The 21934-nt window shown below is 44.4% G+C and overlaps 1 protein-coding gene and 1 long non-coding RNA gene across 5 annotated transcripts in view; both read right to left on the reverse strand.

The window, feature by feature from the left end:
• The window catches only part of LOC121544049 (protein diaphanous homolog 1), a 140135-nt gene extending 126383 nt beyond the window's left edge, over positions 1-13752 (reverse strand). For 3 of the 4 annotated variants that reach the window (XM_041854110.2, XM_041854112.2, XM_041854113.2), the window contains exon 1: positions 12978-13752. In XM_041854110.2, the coding sequence (XP_041710044.1) occupies positions 12978-13082 (105 nt within the window). In that variant the 5' untranslated portion in view covers positions 13083-13752. The remainder of the gene's footprint in view (positions 1-12977) is intronic. The other variant, XM_041854109.2, reaches the window with a different exon arrangement.
• Positions 13753-15401: 1649 nt separating this feature from the next.
• Positions 15402-17233, reverse strand: LOC121546740. The gene is made up of 2 exons (XR_005996408.2): positions 16357-17233; positions 15402-16117 (listed from the first exon to the last, which is right to left on the reverse strand). It is a non-coding gene; the product is annotated as an uncharacterized LOC121546740 (long non-coding RNA).
• Positions 17234-21934: the final 4701 nt, after the last annotated feature.

The raw sequence follows: 21934 nt of genomic DNA on the forward strand, positions 1-21934 counted from the left end.
GTGTCAAAAAGGAATTGACAGAATTTACCAGTGATAAAACCGAGAGGTGAAATAGACAGAATAAAGCATATGTATAGCCTGGCTGTTGGTTCACTCAAGACAACTGGGCAAAAGAGCAACCTTTCACCATCAAAGCAGGTGGAACCAACAGCAGCACAGTTAAACGTGTGGAATATTCAATAAACCACGCAGTGGGCTCAATGCACACACACAGGCACTTGTTCAAAGTCCTTTAGAGAAGAATGGGGAATTTACTAACCTAACTTCATTCTCAAACAGAGAATGAAGTCAGCTGTGTTCTGTTCTTTGCCGCCCTCTCGCACACATTCCACAACAAATAAGCACGCACATACAATTATAATGCAGAATGCACACCAACACACAGAGATACACACTGCCACAGTTCTTGACACAGCTCTTTAGCCATGATGTTTGAAGAGTAGAGGCTGTCACGTCTTATCACCCGTGTCACTTCTGGCTGTTTCCAGTTCCATTAGTGCCGTGTCGGTGTCACTCAACAGCCTGACTGACTGACACTGGGAGAAATACCACAGCAGAGCAGACCAACATCCACCCATTACACAACAATTTCAATGACTCAACACATGGCCATCATCTAGTGCTAGGAGACCACATCAGTAGTAGGGTTGGGAATTGCCAGGGACCTTACGATACGATATTATCACGATACTTAGGTGCTGATACGATATGTATAACCTGCGATTCTCCAGATTATATATGTTTGCGATTCGATACTGAGATTTTATTGCAATGTGATGTTCCAAACATATTGCTCACTATACACTCAGTGGCCAGTGTATTAGGTACACCACCCCATTCACGAAAATGGCTCGATCCTACAGACAGTGAATCACGTAGCCGTGGCTTGCTATATAAAGCAGGCAGACAGGCGTCGAGGCATTCAGTTACTGTTTGATTGAAAGTTAGAATGGGCAAAACGAGTGACCTAAGCGACTTTGAGCGTGGTATGATCGTCGGTGCCAGGCGCGCTGGTTCTAGTATCTCAGAAATGACCGGCCTCCTGGGCTTTTCACGCACAACAGTGTCTAGGGATTACAGAGAATGGTGCGACAAACAAAAAACATCCAGTCATCGGCAGTCCTGTGGGGAAAACAGCATGTTGGGAGGTCAAAGGAGAATGGCAAGAATCATGCAAGCAAACTGACGGGCCACAAATAGGCAAATAACGGCACAGTACAACAGTGGTGTGCAGAAGGGCATCTCGGAAAACACAACTCGTCGGTCCTTGTCAAGGATGGGCTATTTCAGCCGACGACCACACACGGATCCACTCCGATCAGCTAAAAACAAGAAGATGCGGCGCAAGTGGGTACGTGTTCACCAACACTGGACAACTGAGTAGAAAATTCAGGCTGTTGTGGCAAAGCTGGGTCCGACCCGGTACTAGAAGGGTGTACCTTATGAACTGCGTATGTCTGCTGCAGAGAGACAGAGAGCATTACAACATTTTAAAAAATCAGTCATAGAAATAAGGGCTGAAAACATGGTGGCTCACTATTTAAAAGAGAGAGATATTATGTAGGAGTGATTCCTTGCAGAGAGCGAGTGTATTTACATTTACATTTTAGTCATTTAGCAGACGCTCTTATCCAGAGCGACTTACATGAGCAATTAGGGTTAAGTGCCTTGCTTAAGGGCACATCGACAGATTTTTCACCTAGTCGGCTCGGGGATTAGAACCAGCGACCTTTCGGTTACTGGCACAACGCTCTTACCCACTAAGCTACCTGCCGCCCATGTATTCATCTGCCTGCTTGTCCTGAAATATTAGAATACTTACTACACAACTCACTTATCCAGAAAAAGGACAAATGGAGCACACACACTCTTTAGGCTACAGACTCTGGACCTGTAGCGCATACTACCAACCACAGTCATATACAGTGCCTTCGGAAAGTATTCAGACCCCTTGACTTTTTCAAAATAAATTTACGTTACAGCCTTATTCTGAAATTAAATTGTTTTTTTTCCCCCTCATCAATCTAAACACAATACCCCATAATGACAAAGCAAAAACAGGTTTTTAGACACTTTCCGAGTGTACATAACATTAAGGACACCTTCCTAATACTGAGTTCCCCCCCTCAAAACAGCCTCATTTCATTGGGCATGGGCTCTACAAGGTGTCGAAATTGTTCCACAGGGATGCTGACTCATGTTGCCTCCAATGCTTCCCACAGTTGTGTCAAGTTGGCTGGATGTCCTTTGGGTGGTGGCCCATTCTCGATTCACACGGGAAAATCTTGAGCGTGGAAAGCCCAACAGCGCTTTTCTTAATACAAACCAGTGTGCCTGGCACCTACTACCATACCCCGTTCAAAGGCACTGAAATATTTTGTCTTGCCCATTCACCCTATGAATGGCACACATACACAATCCATGTCTCAATTGTCTCAATGCTTAGAAATCAATAAGGAATCAAAGCTTTCCCCTGGATTCACCTGGTCAGTTTGTCATGGAAAGAGCAGGTGTTCCTAATGTTCTGTACACTATGTATATGGTCTAGTAAGGCTATATGAATATATATAGTTAGGCCTATATGGCTCTGTTTATGTGGTAATGCTCTGTCTCAGACTATCAGCTAAAAGTGTCACGCATACATAACAATACGCTCTCTCAGCTCAGAGAGAGGAGTGTACAACTCTAGTTGTCAAGGGCCACAATGTAGGCCTATAGGCTTTCCTTTATATATAATTTTTGTCCTACTTGTCAGCAGGACAGTGCCCCTTGGGGACTAGAGTAGTGCACCCTTGGATTGGATCAGAGTGCACTTGAGCAAGGATCCCATTCAAATAGACTACATAGGCCAACATCTGGGGTAGCCTATAGCCTAAGCCATTCGATTATCTTAGATTCCTCTAGCTCAGGGTTCCCCAACTGGCGCCACTGTTCTGAGCAAAAACAAAAGACATAAGACTAAAAACACCATGAAATCAGATCCAAGTCATTATAATTTTGCCATGTCATCAGACTGTAACACCCCTCTACTTAATTCACTAGTCTAATCTCATCCCGTTGCATCCGTCTACCTCGCCCGATACTCCCTACAACTCACCCTGTGTTCCCTCCCTCACTCACATTCCCCTCAGAGCTAAGAGGCTCCTCCGGGTGCATTAACCACTCGAGTTTCACACGAGCTACAATATGCTCTTATCCAGAGAGAGGGGTTGCACAGCCAGGTGCACTTGTCTGCACAGCTAATGAGAGACTGAACAACTCTATAGACAGAGGTTAAGGGTTAGGTAAATCCATTTGAATTCAATCACTTTGACAGCACCCCTTTTGATTTGAACGAAACCTTCCATACATATTGCTCAGAAAGTGACTTTTGGACCTGAATGCCAAAACATTCAAGAGATAAAAGGTGCTCAAAGTTGACCTGTTTTGCAGTAATTCAAATTTCAATTCAATTTCAATGGTGTACCAGCTAAATTGCAAAGGGCTCTCGGCTGACATTTTTTACAAGGAGCACGTGCTCCTAAGTTGAAATATTTAGGAGTACACAATCAAATTCAGGAGCAATTAAAGTATTTGAGGAAGTGTTTTTATGATAAGAAATGACAAAGTTTGTGAATAAAACCTTTTTGGAGTGTTCCATGCTCAATCAAGTACAATGTACCCTCAAATATTTGAGTCACTTAGGTGAGACAAAAATGTTCAGCTGCCCCTTTTAAATAGCGGGCTGTTACAGTGGTGGGACTCGCATGTCTGTCTGTGAGATCTGAGATTCTCCGACATCTCTTCCCTAGCAGTTGAGCAAGCTCAAACTAACATTGAAAAACAACCTAGCGTGTGAACAAAATGATGCAAATAGCCAAAAAAGTGGAGGACAATGTTACACTGCTCAAAAAAATAAAGGGAACACTTTGTGGTCCTCTGTAGCTCAGCTGGTAGAGCACGGCGCTTGTAACGCCAAGGTAGTGGGTTCGATCCCTGGGACCACCCATACACAAAAATGTATGCACGCATGACTGTAAGTCGCTTTGGATAAAAGCGTCTGCTAAATGGCATATTATTTATTTATTTATTATTTAAACAACACAATGTAACTCCAAGTCAATCACACTTCTGTGAAATCAAACTGTCCACTTAGGAAGCAACACTGATTGACAGTGAATTTCACATGCTGTTGTGCAAATGGAATAGACAACAGGTGGAAATTATAGGCAATTATCAAGACACCCCCAATAAAGGAGTGGTTCTGCAGGTGGTGACCACAGACCACTTCTCAGTTCCTATGCTTCCTGGCTGATGTTTTGGTCACTTTTGAATGCTGGCGGTGCTTTCACTCTAGTGGTAGCATGAGACGGAGTCTACAACCCACACAAGTGGCTCAGGTAGTGCAGCTCATCCAGGATGGCACATCAATGCGAGCTGTGGCAAGAAGGTTTGTTGTGTCTGTCAGCGTAGTGTCCAGAGCATGGAGGCGCTACCAGGAGACAGGCCAGTACATCAGGAGACGTGGAGGAGGCCGTGGGAGGGCAACAACCCAGCAGCAGGATCGCTACCTCCGCCTTTGTGCAAGGAGGAGCAAGGAGGAGCACTGCTAGAGCCCTGCAAAATGACCTCCAACAGGCCACAAATGTGCATGTGTCTGCTCAAACGGTCAGAAACAGACTCCATGAGGGTGGTATGAGGGCCCGACGTCCACAGGTGGGGGTTGTGCTTACAGCCCAACACCGTGCAGGACGTTTGGCATTTGCCAGAGAACACCAAGATTGGCAAATTCGCCACTGGCGCCCTGTGCTCTTCACAGATGAAAGCAGGTTCACACTGAGCACATGTGACAGACATGACAGAGTCTGGAGACGCCGTGGAGAATGTTCTGCTGCCTGCAACATCCTCCAGCATGACCGGTTTGGCGGTGGGTCAGTCATGGTGTGGGGTGGCATTTCTTTGGGGGGCCGCACAGCCCTCCATGTGCTCGCCAGAGGTAGCCTGACTGCCATTAGGTACCGAAATGAGATCCTCAGACCCCTTGTGAGACCATATGCTGGTGCGGTTGGCCCTGGGTTCCTCCTAATGCAAGACAATGCTAGACCTCATGTGGCTGGAGTGTGTCAGCAGTTCCTGCAAGAGGAAGGCATTGATGCTATGGACTGGCCTGCCCGTTCCCCAGACCTGAATCCAATTGAGCACATCTGGGACATCATGTCTCGCTCCATCCACCAACGCCACGTTGCAGCACAGACTGTCCAGGAGTTGGCGGATGCTTTAGTCCAGGTCTGGGAGGAGATCCCTCAGGAGACCATCCGCCACCTCATCAGGAGCATGCCCAGGCGTTGTACGGAGGTCATACAGGCACGTGGAGGCCACACACACTACTGAGCCTCATTTTGACTTGTTTTAAGGACATTACATCAAAGTTGGATCAGCCTGCAGTGTGGTTTTCCACTTTAATTTTGAGTGTGACTCCAAATCCAGACCTCCATGGGTTGATAAATTTGATTTCCATTGATAATTTTGTGTGATTTTGTTGTCAGCACATTCAACTATGTAAAGAAAAAAGTATTTAATAAGATTATTTCATTCATTCAGATCTAGGATGTGTTATTTTAGTGTTCCCTTAATTTTTTTGAGCAGTGTACATTTAGTAGACGTTAGTGTAAATTCAACCAACTTCTATGCCTGTGCACTTCTAAAAATGAATCTTTCAGCACTTCACTCACAGTGCACATAGCGCCCCAGGCACTGTTGCTGTGCGAGCTGGTATATGGGACTCTAGTTCTTTGTGTGATTAGCTACCAGCTATGAAACAAAACGACAGAAATACTTTGAAAATAGCTACGGCAGCTTTTGTTTTGCTATAAATCACAACTCGCACATACTTGACTTTCCAGTTCGCACATGTGAGCAAAATGGTTGCACTCTAGAGCCCTGTTGCAGTGGTTTGAAGGCATAGGTCCATTCTATGAGTTCAATTTCTTTGACTGAAATGTTACCCACCCTGTATTCAAGAGCATGTTGTCTCAACCGATAGCAGGCACAACACAAACACCTCAGATGATGTAAAGCAGGGTCTAAGCTACAACATATGCAAATATGAAGAAAAAAGGTTCAAAAAGTAACTTTCTGACCACTTCTTCCATGGGCAAACATGTATAGAAATGTGTTTAAATCAAAAGGGATGCTGTCAAAAAGTGATTGAATTCATATGGATTTACCCGGTTGTGTTAGCGAGTTCTGAAAACTGAGCGTAACTGTGTGTGTAGGACTATTGTCAGAGGGTTCATCAGCCAATCAGTGGCCTCTGTCTGGTGGGGTGGGCAGCAGGTGGAGGCAGTGGTGCATGCTGGAAAGGGTTATTTCTGCTTGAGGAGTGTTTAGGCAGGGTTCATCTAATGACCTCTGTGCCTAGGGCTGTCCCCGCAGAGCCCACACAGCACAGCACAGCAAAGCGCAGAGTGGTGTGGAGTAAAGCTCTAAGAGCACAGGCAGCATGATAGCATCGTCCTTAGGCTAATTGCTGCATGCTAAGGAGATTAATACCCCAGTCTCTTTCCATCTACACTAACTAAAAACTCTCTCTATAACCTGGTCTCTACTCAAAAATATGCTGGCTGTTCTGAGTGTCACTTCAAGAGGGGTGGGAGGGCTCTTGTCATGCAAGCTAGGGAAAAGGAAAGGGGGATACCTAGTCAGTTGCACAACTGAATGCATTCAACCAAAATGTCTCTTCCGCATTTTGAATCAGAGAGGTGCGGGGGGCTGCCTTAATCGACGTCCGGGAGCAGTTGTTATTGGGGGTTAAATGCCTTTCTCAAGTTAGCTGTAACAGTGGGTCATAACATAAGTATAGGCCTGTTTCACCCAAAACACAATGACTCACTCTGTAGAACAGCAATAATAGGCAAAGGATGTTGAGTCATAGAGGGTTTAGATCAGGGGTTGGAGGGTCATGAGGGGGTTGACGTCATCGCCCAATCGGACAGTGTTTTCATGTAAGCTTGACATGGGGTCACAATGCAAAATATTACCCATCCAAGATTGTCCCTACACTAAGAGCTTGTTGTGTCATCATTGTCACCAATGCAATCAAGTCTGAGAATGAACTACAGGTAGAAAGACAGTTGGGAGTGATTACATAGCAGATAAGGGACACCTGATATGGTGGATACCCAAAACAGAGCTTTATTATCACATCTCTCTGAACTCTGACCTCAAAATACCTGCGACAACAAAAAAAGATACAACGTATAAGAAATATCTTGCTGCGTTTTGTAAACGCAGATCTAAAATGCTTCTTATTGTAATTCCTGCTCAGTATCAATCTAATTTTGTGCTTCAGTTGCACTTCTCCACTCAGATGAGAATTCACGAACAGGCATTCTATCAGCAGACAGAGCTCTGACTGATGTGTAGCCTACTTTTCTCCTGTAAAATGCAAGATTAACTTCAAGCAAAACATGAGGAAATGTAGATGGCTACATTCCTTCTATCAATAACAATAGAAATATGCTTTTTCATTGTAAGCTTGTTTACTTGTGTGGCTGCTAGCAAAATAGTGTTGCACTTCTGAAAATGAAGCTATTTTCTGCCGAATGTGTTGCACTAACGTATTTTATGTGAAGGAAAACTATAGTTGCACGCCCCTGATCACTCTATTGAAGTAAAATAACACTTGACTTTCAATATAAAACATAGGTGAAATTGTTTAAAAATGCAGACTATTGTTATGGTCTGCGTTTTGAAAATTCTGATTTCTGAACTCTAACGTGTCCCCTTGGACATACCATGACATTTCAAATTATTAATTTAATAAAACAAACTTTTCAATGTAGTTTTTATGACATGCATGGTGCGCCCCATAACAAAGATTGGTAGCCGACCTGTAGCCTTCACTTGTGTAGCTTGTGTTTTATGTTGGCCAATCAAAGCAGCAAAGAGGCTAAATGTGTAGCAAGTGGAGTGAGAGTTCACTAACGCAATGCAAGATGGAATAAAATTACAGAATCAAAAGTTAGCTAAATGAAAAAGAGTAGGCTACAACGAGCAACCAACCGGTAGGCTGTTTTATCTGAATGGGGATGGGGAGAGAGCAAAGCATTTGGCCTCAATTAGCCTAGCTAGCTATAGCAAGCTAGCTAGTTTCTCTAGGCTACTCCAGTCAAACCAGGCACTGTTATAGGGGACGATAAATAACATTGTGGCTGCTACAAGTTAGCTAGTCTTGGCTGTAGCAGAGTTTCATTGGTGTCTCTCTCTCCCTCAGTCTGCCCGCTACACACTGCCCCATATAACCTCTCGTGCAGAAGTGCTCAGGTTAAAAACTTACATTTAAAAAAATAAAACATGTATTTCGGATATCTGGCAAAAATGAATGATACTATTTGAATAGTGAAATTATTTCAAACCCCCATCCCTAGAGTGTGTGTACTGCATATTACAAACACTGTTGGGGTGAGTTCAAATTGCTGATCATTCCAGCCAAGGTCGAATCACTGATGCTCACTTGCTCTCACACACAAACACACTGTGCAGACTGCAGTATGCATGTACTGTACTTGATTATAGGCCAATGTTGACCTTTGTTTGAACTGTGTGCGTCTCACTCTCTCAGATATGAATGACAAACTATGTAATTTATTAAAAACTGAAAAAATTTGGTAAACAGCCCAAATTATCTAGAAGAAATTTAATTAAAGGTTACATTTAAAATTAAATGCAAAAATGGGTCTAAAATAAAAAGAACAGATGCTCAATTAAGGTCTGTGTCCATACGTGTTAAGAGAAGAGCAAGAACAATATCAGTTAAATTAGAGAGACTTTCAACAAGTGTTTGCAACTCTGTGAATTGCAGTATGTCATTTATAAAAAATATATATATATAAAAAACACTTGTTTAACAACTGACCCACACATTTATTTGTAAAGAATCTTATAAGAGTCTGCTGACTTCCAGAGGCTTCAAGCTTCATTTTAAGAGGCATTTTCTAAGCTATCTTCAATACAGGTATGATTGAAGAACGAAGCAGGTGTTAATCATGGGCTTAGCTACACAGTTGACTACTCCATGCAGTTGACTACTCCATTGTCAACACTTTGATTAAATCAGTAGACCTACAGAGCTCGACATTGACGCTTGTCCGGGGCAAGTAAAAATAATTGCCAGACAAGCATATTATAGATTAAGTTGTCTGAATGGACAAGTTTTTAAAAAACACGCAAAAATCACTACATCAAACAATTAGGCTACTCGGATCAAAATTGGTCATAACTATATCAAAGTGTCCTCCGGATGCGATGTGTTATGCATTTACCTCCCAATCTCTGCAGAGCGCATTGGAGTATAAATATTGTAGGATTGACAGGCAAGAGCAGTATTTCAATGATGCAGTCGCGAGATGCGTTTTTGAGATCAAATTGAGCCTAGCTGCGTGTGCACATTTGTTGATATTCATTGCTAGTTAGTGAGTTACAGTGCATTCGGAAAGTATTCAGACCCCTTGACTTTTTTCCACTTTGTTACGTTACAGCCTTATTCTAAAATTGATTACATATTTTTTTACGTCATCAATCTACACACAATACCCCATAATGACAAAGCGAAAACAGGTTATTACTAATGTTGGCAAATTTGTTACAAATAAAAAACAGAAATACCTTATTTACATAGGTATTCAGACCCTTTGCTATGAGACTCGAAATTGAGCTCAGGTGCATCCTGTTTCCATTGACCATCCTTGATGTTTCTACAACTTGATTGGAGTCCACCTGTGGTAAATTCAATTGATTGGACATAATTTGGAAAGGCACACAGCTGTCTATATAAGGTCCCACAGATGACAGTGCATGTCAGAGCAAAAACCAAACCATGAGGTATAAGGAATTGTCCATAGCGCTCCAAGACAGGATTGTGTCGAGGCACAGATCTGGGGAATGGTACCAAAACATTTCTGCAGCATTGAAGGTCGCCAAGAACACAGTGGCCTCCATCATTCTTAAATAAAAGAAGATTGGAACCACCAAGACTCTTCCTAGAGCTGCCCGCCTGGCCAAACTGAGCAATCGGGGGAGAAGGGCCTTGGTCAGGGAGGTGACCAAGAACCCGATGGTCACTGACAGAGCTCCAGAGTTCCTCTGTGGAGATGGGAGACCTTCCAGAAGGAAACCATCTCTGCAGCACTCCACCAATCAGGCCTTTATGGTAGAGTGGCCAGACGGAAGCCACTCCTCAGTAAAAGGCACATGACAGCCCGCTTGGAGTTTGCCAGAAGGCACCTAAAGGACTCTCAGACCACGAGAAACAAGATTCTCTGGTCTGATGAAACCAAGATTGATCTCTTTGGCCTGAATGCCAAGCGTCACGTCTGGAGGAAACCTGGCACCATCCCTACGGTGAAGCATGGTGGTGGAAGCATTATGCTGTGGGGATGTTTTTCAGCAGCAGGTACTGGGCGACTAGTCAGGATCGATGGAAAGATGAACAGACAGATCTTTGATGAAAACCTGCTCCAGAGCGTTCAGGACGTCAGACTGGGGCGAAGGTTCACCTTCCAACAGGACAACGACCCTAAACACACAGCCAAGACAACTCAGGAGTGGCTTCGGGAAAAGTCTCTGAATGTCCTTAAATGGCCCAGCCAGAGCACAGACTTTAACCCGACCGAACATCTCTGGAGAGACCTGAAAATAGCTGTGCAACGCTCCCCATCCAACCTGACAGAGCTTGAGAGGATCTGCAGAGAAGAATGGGAGATACTCCCCAAATACAGGTGTGCCAAGCTTGTAGTGTCATACCCAAGAAGACAAGGCTGTAATCGCTGCCAAAGGCGCTTCATTAAAAGTACTGAGTAAAGGGTCTGAATACTTATGTAAATGTCATATCAGTTGTTTTTTTATATATACACATTTGCAAGCATTTCTAAAAAGCTGTTTTTGCTTTGTCATTATGGGGTATTGTGTGTAGATTGATGAGGCAAAACAATTGTTTTATCAATTTCTGAAGGCTGTAACGTAACAAAATGTGGAAAAAGTCAAGGGGTCTGAATAATTTCCGAATAGACTGAATTTCCCCAGTTATAGCTCATTTTTGGTCAGCAATGAAAATCCAGGAAAAGTCATGGTATGTGCCAGTGGGCCGTTGCCAGAGGAGAGAGAGACACATTGCGCAGCAGGTAAAATAATGATATAGCCTACAACAGACTAAATAGATAACCATCCTCCAGGAGAGTCCAGGAGAGCTACTGGGTGTGCAGGCTTTTGCTTCAGCCCTGCCCGAACACCCCACATTATGCGCAACAGGACCTTGATAAGCTGGCTCTGGTGTGTTTGATCAGGGTTGGATGAAAAGCCTGCACACCCAGTAGCTCTCCAGATGGGGGGGGGTTGACAGACCCTATCGGTGCAGTATTATATTTTGTGGGGGGTTAATTGGTAGAGCATGCTCAATTGGTAGAGCATGGCACTTGTAATGCCAGGGTAGTGGGTTCGATCCCCGGGTCCACCCATAAGTAAAAATGTATGCACACATGACTAAGTCGCTTTGTATAAAAAAAAACACACACACACACACACACACAGGTACCGAGAGACAGAACAAACAGCAGACTGTCAAACCAGCAGTGTTTCCTTGTCATCGCTCACTTTGTGACTGACAGGCGCCTGTCCTATCAATAGATCGCTAGCAGATGCATATAGTTCATTCTAGCAGGCTCGGCAGACTTTTTTTTCTGACTTGCAAATTGTAAAAAATAAGTAGCCTAGTTAATTTAAGTGGAAAAAGTACCTGGCTGAAAGGGTAGTGTGTAACCAGCTCTATAGCTGACGCTAGTGGAAAACACTGATCGTCAATGGTGATATAGCCTAGGCCTATATCAAGATAATGCAAACCAGATCACATAGCCTACACATGGAACCTTGCCAAATCATTCAAGTTGCAAACATCTGCTCTAGCCAGCATGGCAGGACGCCTGGGATGGGAACATCTGTCACTGGCACCTTCAGAATGGGGAGACTGAAGGGCTTTCTAGAGGTGGGGGGTTGTTGGGCTGTGCTCGTTGACCAGGTGTGTATTTGGGCCTCTATGGTTACCGTTTTGTCTGTGGAATATCAGTTTCCAACTGTTGCGACACTAGCCAGGGGTTAAATGACATGTTACCATCCATGATGACACGCAATTACGAGTGACTCCCCATGCTCTCTCTTCTACATATCACAATGAATCACCCATTCTTGCCATGGGTACTCACTGGCTATGTTGTCACTATATCACACTCCACGAGACTACTTCAATCAGTGTGATGTACCACATGTCAGTGTTGTACTCTAAGATACAAAGTAGCATATAATCCATTTCCCATTCAGAATAGTTTCTTTTGTCATTGTTATGTGTAAATGACATTTCTGAATACTAGCCCGAAAGGGAGACCATGTCAATTGTTTGCCTACACGTGGGAAAGTGGAGAAAGGCATTTATTCCATATATGTGTACTGTACTTCAAACTATACCCCGGTTCAATCCGGAGACAGCAACCTGTGGCAAACCCTAACTGAATCATCTCCAAAACAAACACTAGTTAGCTAACTTGCTACAGTTACTGTTTCCAAACCGCGAGTCAAGCCGTTTGCTACATTGTCAATCTCATTGCAACACTTCAGTTTTAACACGAGGATAGCTAGCTAACGTTAGTTACTTCCTCATTTTTTCACAAACCAGGTAACACGGTTGACATTAGCCTTGCATATTTCAGAGTAGTCGGAAAACACACTGAATGTTGTAAAATAACTGGCTGTAAATTAAATAAACACCGTTTTGTTAGGTAGATAGATATAAGTGGTATCTGACAGCTTCTGCCACTTATTCTACCAAAAAGTAGCTACTGAGGTGTCCACACTTGCTGAGGATGTTTTCATCACAGAGTTCCAAAGTAACATTGAACAGGAGTGCATTATTAGTTAACTCACAACCAGTTAAATATTTAATTAATACGTACAAATTTCTTTTTGCCGTCTCCATCTTCATAGTTTTTCTTTTCTTTCTTGTCCTTTTTGCTTTTGGGAGCAGCAGCAGAGGCAGAATTCCCCGAATTAGGATCCATTGTGTAGAGATAATTTCCTCAAAGGGAGAGCAAAAATAAATCCACAACCCCAATTTTTACACAAAACGGATGCCTCGATACAAAGTTATCAAACGCTGTCCTTTCCGACGAAAAAAATAAAAGTATAGCTAAGTACCCTTGAGGACTGACTACAACTATTAGCAAATGGCTAGTTAACTGGTGCTAGCCAACAACCCCAAACCCCTTTTCATCCGCCTGGGATTGAAAAAGGAGGGAAATTCAAAGTACACCCAAACAGTGGAAGGAAAACGTATTGTAGCTACTCTTGACGACTATTTGTTGTTGGAACAAACACAACTTTACCCTTACAAATGTTGTGCAATTTTCGTCTCAAAGGAGAGAGGTAGTCCGTAATCCCCCCAAAAACTTTGAGTGCCTCCCTGAGTGTCTGTGCGGTAGTGACTGATGGCTAATGTAATGCTAGCTAGCTATGCTAAAACTCGGTTTAAAAAAAAAAACTAACAACAAAGACACGGTTCTACCTACTTCCACAAGTGTTTTCTATACAACAAGTTGTTCGTGCTTATATCGCTGTTGACTCCATTATTACAGTCATTTCAAATTCGTTTCCATTACTGCAACAAGTTAACTTTCCCGAGTGACAACGTTCAAACACGTCCACAGTAGGCTTCTTCCTGCTCTATCAGGTTGGAACGGCTGGGGGAAGGACCATGCGCACTAGAACTACACCTGAGAGATATGACAGACGTATGTGTAGAAGGGCCTTAAGTAATTCTTCTAAATTTGATAAATGTGAACAGCAATCACGTGAAGTAGAATGATGCAAAACAAATTAATAATAATGTGCTTAATAAAAATTTTTAAATGGTAGTGATTGAAATGTAGCCTTGAGCAAAGTAGTTTATATTTTCAGAATACTCCCTCCCCCTGTATTTTTGAGGTCATATTTTACTCGGTCCAACTCAACTCCAGCTCAGCTCCAAAATAATTCACTATGACAAGATCCCTTTAGAACACAAAACAAACACAACCACAGAACAAATCTACCAATTCATTTCACTGTGAGATGGTAAATAAATGTATCCTCATAAACTTGCTGATTTGATTCAGGTTATAATTATTTTCCAGTTTTACTTAGATTTCAAGGAGAAAGACTGATCACCAGTGTTAGGCTACCCCTTAGTGGTTAATAAACGAATAACAGGCTCAGGGGAGGATGGAGAAAAATCAACACCTTTGTTGAATGTTTTATTTTTTATTTTTTATTCGGATTTCAATCTTCAATAGCTGATGGAACACTTGGTTAAAGAGCTATTGAAGAACCATTTTGTAATTATTTTGTATTTAAAAAATAAAAGGTGTGGATTGTTCTCCATCCTCAACTAACTCGGAATATACACTGAGTGTACAAAACATTAAGATCACCTGCTCTTTCCATGACAGACTGACCAGGTGAATCCAGGTGAAAGCTATGATCCCTTATTGATGTCACTTGTTAAATCCACTTCAATCAGTGAAGGGTTATAGAATGATTTTTAAGCATTGAGACATGGATTGTGTATGTGTGCCATTCAGAGGGTGAAATGTGCAAGACAAAATATTTAAATGCCTTTGAACGGGCTATGGTAGGTTTGAGTGTGTCAAGAACCGCAACGCTGCTGGGTTTTTTATGCTAAACAGTTTCCCTTGTGCATCGCTTTCGTCACCTTGTAGAGTCCATGCCCGTACGAATTTAGGCTGTTCTGAGGGCAAAAGGGGGGTGCAACTCAATACTAGGAAGGTGTTCCTAATGTTTGGTATACTTGGTGTATCTTGTTTATAGTGAAGGCACGTTTGGTTTAAGAGCTATTGAAATCAGAATAATAAAAAAATAAAATAAAGGTGTAGATTCAGAATCTATTTTTCATGGCACTGCTTTGTATAAGAGCTATTGAAGATTGAAATCCAAATTTTAAAAAAAATCTCACAAATTCGGCCCCAAAAAGGTGTGGATTGTTCTCCATCCTCCCCTGATTCAGAATATACAATTTTCAGTCATGGCATGCTTGGAAAACCGCATATCCAATATAAAACTAACTTTACCTCGGTATAAAACCAATAGATAGCCAATTTGGCTTGGGCGATTTTTTATCAGCGTTCATTCATTCATTCCGCGAGAAATTACGCTCGTCAATTGTGAGTGAAGGCTTAATTTTAAAAAACTAAACGAAAGCGCGTGATAAGCAAGGATTGCAGTCATGAAACCTCGCGTTGTCTCTGGGACATTCAACTTTCAATCCGTTTCATCCCATCACATTATCATCATCACCATATGTTGTTCATATATTTATCTTGAACTTGATGGACATATAGATTTAATCATGGTTTTACAAAGGACAAGGAATTAAACTTTAAGTGGCAGAATTACACAACAGGCCTACATAAGAGCGCAAATTAATTACAGTGCAGTAATACAAATTGTTTTATATACAAACAAACATAAACATGTATATGCACATAATGACATTAGTCCAGTTTGGAACATGTTGAGTAATAGGCCTCTATCTCATTGTGCCAAATGAACACTTAACGGTTATGCACAGCGTTTGGACCATGCAGTTCGCCAAAATCGTAAATTCCTCCATGACTACATTCGATAACACAAGTTACCCAGTCCTGGTACAAATGTTACCACCCGAAGTTCTACTTGTAGGATGTCCGGGCCTCTCTGAGTGACCTGTCGTAGGGCATGGAGGCGAAAAAGGAGGTCCTCAGCTGACAGTTGATGAAGAAGACGATGAGCAGCACGAGCAGAAACAGCACCAGACAGATCACAACGTAGGTTGCCAGGTCAGGTTTGTTCAGCTCTCCGCCCTCCCGCAGTCCTCCCCTGCTACCCGTGGGCCTGAGCAGGGCAGCCATGCTCACCGAGCCGTGAGATGCGTTCACAGACCCAGGCGCGTGCGTCTGGTGGGCCATCCCTAAATCGAAGTCCGGAGCGTTGGTGGAATTCAGCAGGATTTGCCTCAACATGACCGCTTGCGTCACCGGCCGTCCACCCGGTCAACGTTCAACTGGGAAGGGGAGTAAAATACCAGATTTTAATCACAGACCGATGTGATGATAGGCTACTATAACGATCAATCATGCAAATGTGGTCTGTGAACAGTTCCCACACGATCATGAGAACGCAATTTGGCTACAGACCCGTGTGAAAGACAATGACGCACAGGGAAGAAATGGAGTGTGTCAAAAAGGCAAAGATAAAAGTGAGTGTTGAGTCAATAATACCCCGTACGAGTCTGTTACTTACTTTGGTGTGTGCGGCGGAGAGTCTCCGCAGGTGAGGTGGAGATCCAGGGAAACAGTGCCCGCATTCCTCAGACTCTGCCCGCTCTATCCACTCTCTCCCGGGGAGAACGCGCTCTGGAGAGGCGGTGTTGTTTTGGCACTAAATCCCCTGCGCCTACAGACCATATGTCCTTCAGCCACTAATTTAGCCGCAGAACTGAATTCGCATATCCTTCTATGTCGAAGTCACTATATATCACCAGAGGTTGTCTAGTCTCGTTACCAGTGACGTAAACCGCCAGGAGCTTCTCCGGCGGTAATGTTGAGATCATGAGGACAGAACTAGCGAATTGAATCCTCCGATTTCTTCATTGAGGGTTCTTACCGTAAACACCTAGCCTATCTGGACTGTAAGTTGACGTAATGTCGCTAAATGGTGCTACTTGGCATAGCCTAGATGGTAAAGTTCCATAAGACCATCCTTATACTCACGCAATTTATCTCGTCTGGCTGGTCCAAGTGGGTTCTTATAGCGCGCTGTAACAAGTGGATGTCTCGGTTGGAGCGCGGGCAGAGAGAGGGTAGACAAGGGGCACACTGGTTCACCCCCAGTTCCTCCTCGTGCCCCGCGCACGTTCTTATATCCAGGAAAGGTCGACACGTCTCGGTTTTGAGTGCCTTCAACGCCAACCGATCCCCCGACGGGAATATCGATCCAGGCCGGAGGAGTGGGGTGGGGAGAGAGACAATTGATAGAAGGTTCAGAGATCCGTCTCCTCTCAGGTAGCGCTATCTCTTTCTCTCCAGGTCGTAGGCTATACAGCTTCCTCCCTGCCTCGGTTTGTGTGTTGTGGGGAGAGGATAGATTGGTTAAGGAGAGGGCAAGCGCTGGACGGGCTCCCTTTGCGCTCCGGGTTGGTGAAGAGATGTCATTGGACAGGGATGTGATAAAGTCAAGCGTGTCATGTGACGTCTTATCACCCTCACACTTTCCTTCTCTCTTGTTTTTTTTCCCAACATGTCCTTCTTCATTTGTGAGAAGGTGAGTGAAACAATTGTTATGTCAATGCGGAATCTCACAGGGTGATTAAAACCAAGCAGGTTGTGAGGAGGTGAGTGGGGGGTGGACAGTTAAAGGAACAGCCCCAAACAAGGCTACAATCTGAATGTATCTATTTGATCCCTCAGGTGTAAATACAGCATGATGCAGTATGATGCAAGTAAGCAACAGTCTTCTGGTAGAGCCTGAAAGTGTAATTTTCTCAGAGAGTCTGGAGTGGAAGAGTAATAACACCCTGAGATTGATGATGAAATAAGGTAGTGTCCCAGTTATAAGGATTGAGAGGAGACAGTGGGGCGGAGATGTGAGTGTTATTGATATATACACTATATGCAAAAGTATGTGGACACCACTTCAAATTAGTGGATTCGGCTATTTCAGCCACACCTGTTGCTGACAGGTGTATACAATCGAGCATTCAGCCATACAATCTTCATAGACAAACAATGGCAGTAGAATGGCCTTACTGAAAAGCTCAGTGACTTTCAATGTGGCACCGTCATAGGATGCCACCTTTCCAAAAAGTCAGTTTGTCAGATTTCTGCCCTGCTAGAGCTGCCCCAGTCAACTGTAAGTGCTGTTATTGTGAAGTGGAAACGTCTAGAAGCAACAACGGCTCAGCCGCAAAGTGTTAGGCCACACAAGCTCACAGAACGGGACAGCCGAGTGCTGAAGAGACTAAAAATCGTCTGTCCTCGGATGCAACACTCAGTACTGAGTTCCAAACTGCTTCTGGAAGCAACGTCATTACAATAACTGTTTGTCGGGAGCTTCATGAAATTGGTTTCCAAGGCCGAACAGCCGCACACAAGCCTAAGATTACCATGCGCAATGTCAAGTGTCGGCTGAAGGTGTGTAAAGCTCGCCGCCATTTGACTCTGGAGCAATGGAAACGCGTTCACTGGAGTGATGAATCACGCTTCACCATCTGGCAGTCCGATGGACGAATCTGGGTTTGGCCGATGCCAGGACAACGCTACCTGCCCCAATGCATAGTGCCAACTGTACAGTTTGGTGGAGGAGGAATAATGGTCTGGGGCTGTTTTTCATGGTTCGGGCTGGGCCTCTTAGTTCCAGTGGAGGGAAATCTTAATGCTACAGCATACAATTACATTCCAGACGTTTCTGTGCTTTGAACTTTGTGGCAACAGTTTGGGGAAGGCCACTTCCTGTTTCAGCATGACAATGCCCCCGTGCACAAAGTGAGGTTCATACAGAAATGGTTTGCCAAGATCGGTGTGGAAGAACTTGACTGGCCTGCACAGAGCCCTGACCTCAACCCCATCGAACACCTTTGGGATGAATTGGAACGCCGACTATGAGCCAGGCCTAATCGCCCAACATCAGTGCCCGACCTCACTAATGCTCTTGTGGCTGAATGGAAGCAAGTCCCTGCAGCAATGTTCCAACATCTAGTGGAAAGCCATCCCAGAAGAGTGGAGGCTGTTATAGCAGCAAAGGGGGGACCAACTCCATATTAATGCCCATGATTTTGGAATGAGATATTCGACAAGCAGGTGTCCACATACCTTTGGTCATGTAGTGTATATTCTGGGGAACGATAATTTGGTAAGGAATGGACATTTGGAGATGGTGAGTCTTTATGGATCATAATAGCTGGATGCACTCCATTAATAAGCCTACAAATCTTAAAGCTTCTTGCCAAAAGTGAGTGGGTTGACACATGGTTTCTGAATTCTCAAAGTGCAAATAGAACGCAGTATGTATGAAAATTGCTACATAGTCATAATAGCCTTGTGTGCCATGCTCATAGCTGTCAAGCAGCTGATAAATGACACTAATATTATATTATTGTGTTTGGCTGCAGAAAACAACCATTCTCTATGATAACTGTTAGAGCCTCCATCACTAACCATCCCTCATACAAGGAGACTAATGGTTCTCTCTCTCTCTCTGTGTGTGTCTCTCTCTTGTCTCTGCCTGACTGTCACTATGGAAATCACACTCACCTGCTGTCATTTAGGAGAACATGACAGAATGGGCATGAATACAGCACAGCCCCTGAAGAGAAACCACAACGACTACAGGAAAACATTAGGCATCAGTCTATTCTCTATTTTAGAATAAAAGGATTTGATGACATTTGTCATGAATAATCAGGTGAAGGCGACCATTGGAATCCATTATTATTATAGTAGGCATTTGGGTTGTGTATGATTAATACACCACTGCCATAAAAGTTTGGCTGGCTGGTTCATATTCATGCGCACCTGTCGTGGTCGCAACAGGACGCATTGGCAAGGCAAGGACAGACTGACACGGTCCACTGATGGACACATGCACGCACGCGCACTTCATAAATATCTGCCAAGCGAGGAAAGATGAAAAAACATTTACCATTACAGAACAGGAGTTTGATTTCATGTGCAATATAAAATATGATATCTTACAGTATTATCTTTTTACTATTACATTTACATTTACATTTTAGTCATTTAGCAGACGCTCTTATCCAGAGCGACTTACAGTTAGTGAATAAATTTTTTTTATACTGGCCCCCCGTGGGAATCGAACCCACAACCCTGGCGTTGCAAACGCCATGCTCTATCAACTGAGCTATATCCCTGCCGGCCATTCCCTCCCCTACCCTGGGCCAATTGTGCGCCGCCCATGAGTCTCCCGGTCGCGGCCGGCTGCGACAGAGCCTGGATTCGAACCAGGATCTCTAGTGGCACAGTTAGCACTGCGATGCAGTGCCTTAGACCACTGCGCCACTCAGGAGTTACTATCATAACAATATGATACAACAGAATCTATACAACCTTATACTGTATATGTATACCCTACAAGTCAAAAGTTTGGACACACCTACTCATTCAAGTGTTTTTCTTTATTTTTTACATTGTAGAATAATAGCGAAGACATCAAAACTATGAAATACCACATAGAATCATGTAGAAACCAAAAAAGTGTTAAACAAATCTAAATATATTTTATATTTGAGATTCTTCAAATAGCCACCCTTGCCTTGATGACAGCTTTGCACACTCTTGGCATTCTCTCAACCAGCTTCATGAGGTAGTCACCTGAAATGCATTTCAATTAACAGGTGTGCCTTCTTAAAAGTTAATTTGTGGAATTTCTTTCCTTCTTAATGCGTTTGAGCCAATCAGTTGTGTTGTGACAAGGTAGGAGGGGTATACAGAAGATAGCCCTATTTGGTAAAAGACCAAGTCCATATTATGGCAAGAACAGCTCAAATAGGCAATGAGAAACGACAGTCCATCATTACTTTAAGACACGAAGGTCAGTCAATACGGAACATTTCAAGAACTTTGAACGTTTCTTCAAGTGCAGTCGCAAAAACCATCAAGCATGTCACGTTCGCTGAAGGAGGAGGACCAAGGCGCAGCGTGGAAGGTGAACATACTTATTTATTAAATGATTACACGAACAAAACGATACGTGACGTCCAAAGGTGCAAAACACAAACCTACACAGGAACAAAATCCCACAAACACTGTGGGAAAACAGCCTGTCTAAATATGGTTCCCAATCAGAGACAACCAGCAACAGCTGACACTTGTTGCCTCTGATTGAGAACCACTCTGGCCAACATAGATATACATGAACTAGAATAAACAAAGAACCCTCACACCCTGGCTCATACAAGCGTCCCCAGAACCAGGGCGTGACAGTACCCCCCCCCAAAGGCGCGGACTCCGACCGCGCCAACCAAATACCACAGGGGAGGGACCGGGTGGGCACTCCGCCTTGGCGGCGGATCCGGCTCCGGGCATGATTCCCACTCCAACCCCCCAAAGTACCCCCGGCTCCAACCCCCCAAAGTACCCCTGGTCCGGTCTGGCCCTGCTGGCCGGAGCTGGACTGAACACCGGTGGAGCGGATTGCTCTAGCTCCGGCGTGGAGCAGCTGACCGGTGCCGGACCAGGCACCGGTGGAACAGGCACGGGCTGTGCCGGACTGACGACGCGCACCACTGGCTTGGTGCGGGGAGCAGGAATGGGCCGAACCGGGCTGACGATGCGCACCATAGGCTTGGTGCGTGGAGCAGGAACAGGCCGGGCCGGGCTGACGACGCGCACCACAGGCTCGATGCGAGGAACAGGAACAGGCCGGACCGTACTGGGGACACACATCACTGGCCCCACGCAGGGATCAGGAACGGGCCGGACCGGACTGGTAACACACCCCAGTACCTCTCGCCGTGCCTCTACACTTTCCCTCCCCTCTGTGACTAGTGGCCCCCTTAACCTGGCGGCCTCCTCTGCAAACCTGCTGGACCGCTCTATCGCGGCCTTCTGCTGCCCCGTCGTCCACGGCGTGATTCCCCCCCCAAAAAAAAAAAATTCTGGGGGTCTCTCCTCCCCGTGGGCCAGGCCTCCATAGCTCTCACCAGACTTTCGCTCCTCTGCTCCCAAGTCCAGCCTCTCTCCTCCTCCCGCGGCTTGACCCAGTCGAGGTTGATGTCCTTTAGCAATACCTCTGGCGTTGGCTCCTGGACACGCTGCTTGGTCCAGTGTTGGTGGGATCTTCTGTCACGTTCACTGAAGGAGGA

This window comes from Coregonus clupeaformis, chromosome 3, assembly GCF_020615455.1.
Source record: "Coregonus clupeaformis isolate EN_2021a chromosome 3, ASM2061545v1, whole genome shotgun sequence".
NCBI classification, from domain to species: Eukaryota; Metazoa; Chordata; class Actinopteri; order Salmoniformes; family Salmonidae; genus Coregonus; species Coregonus clupeaformis.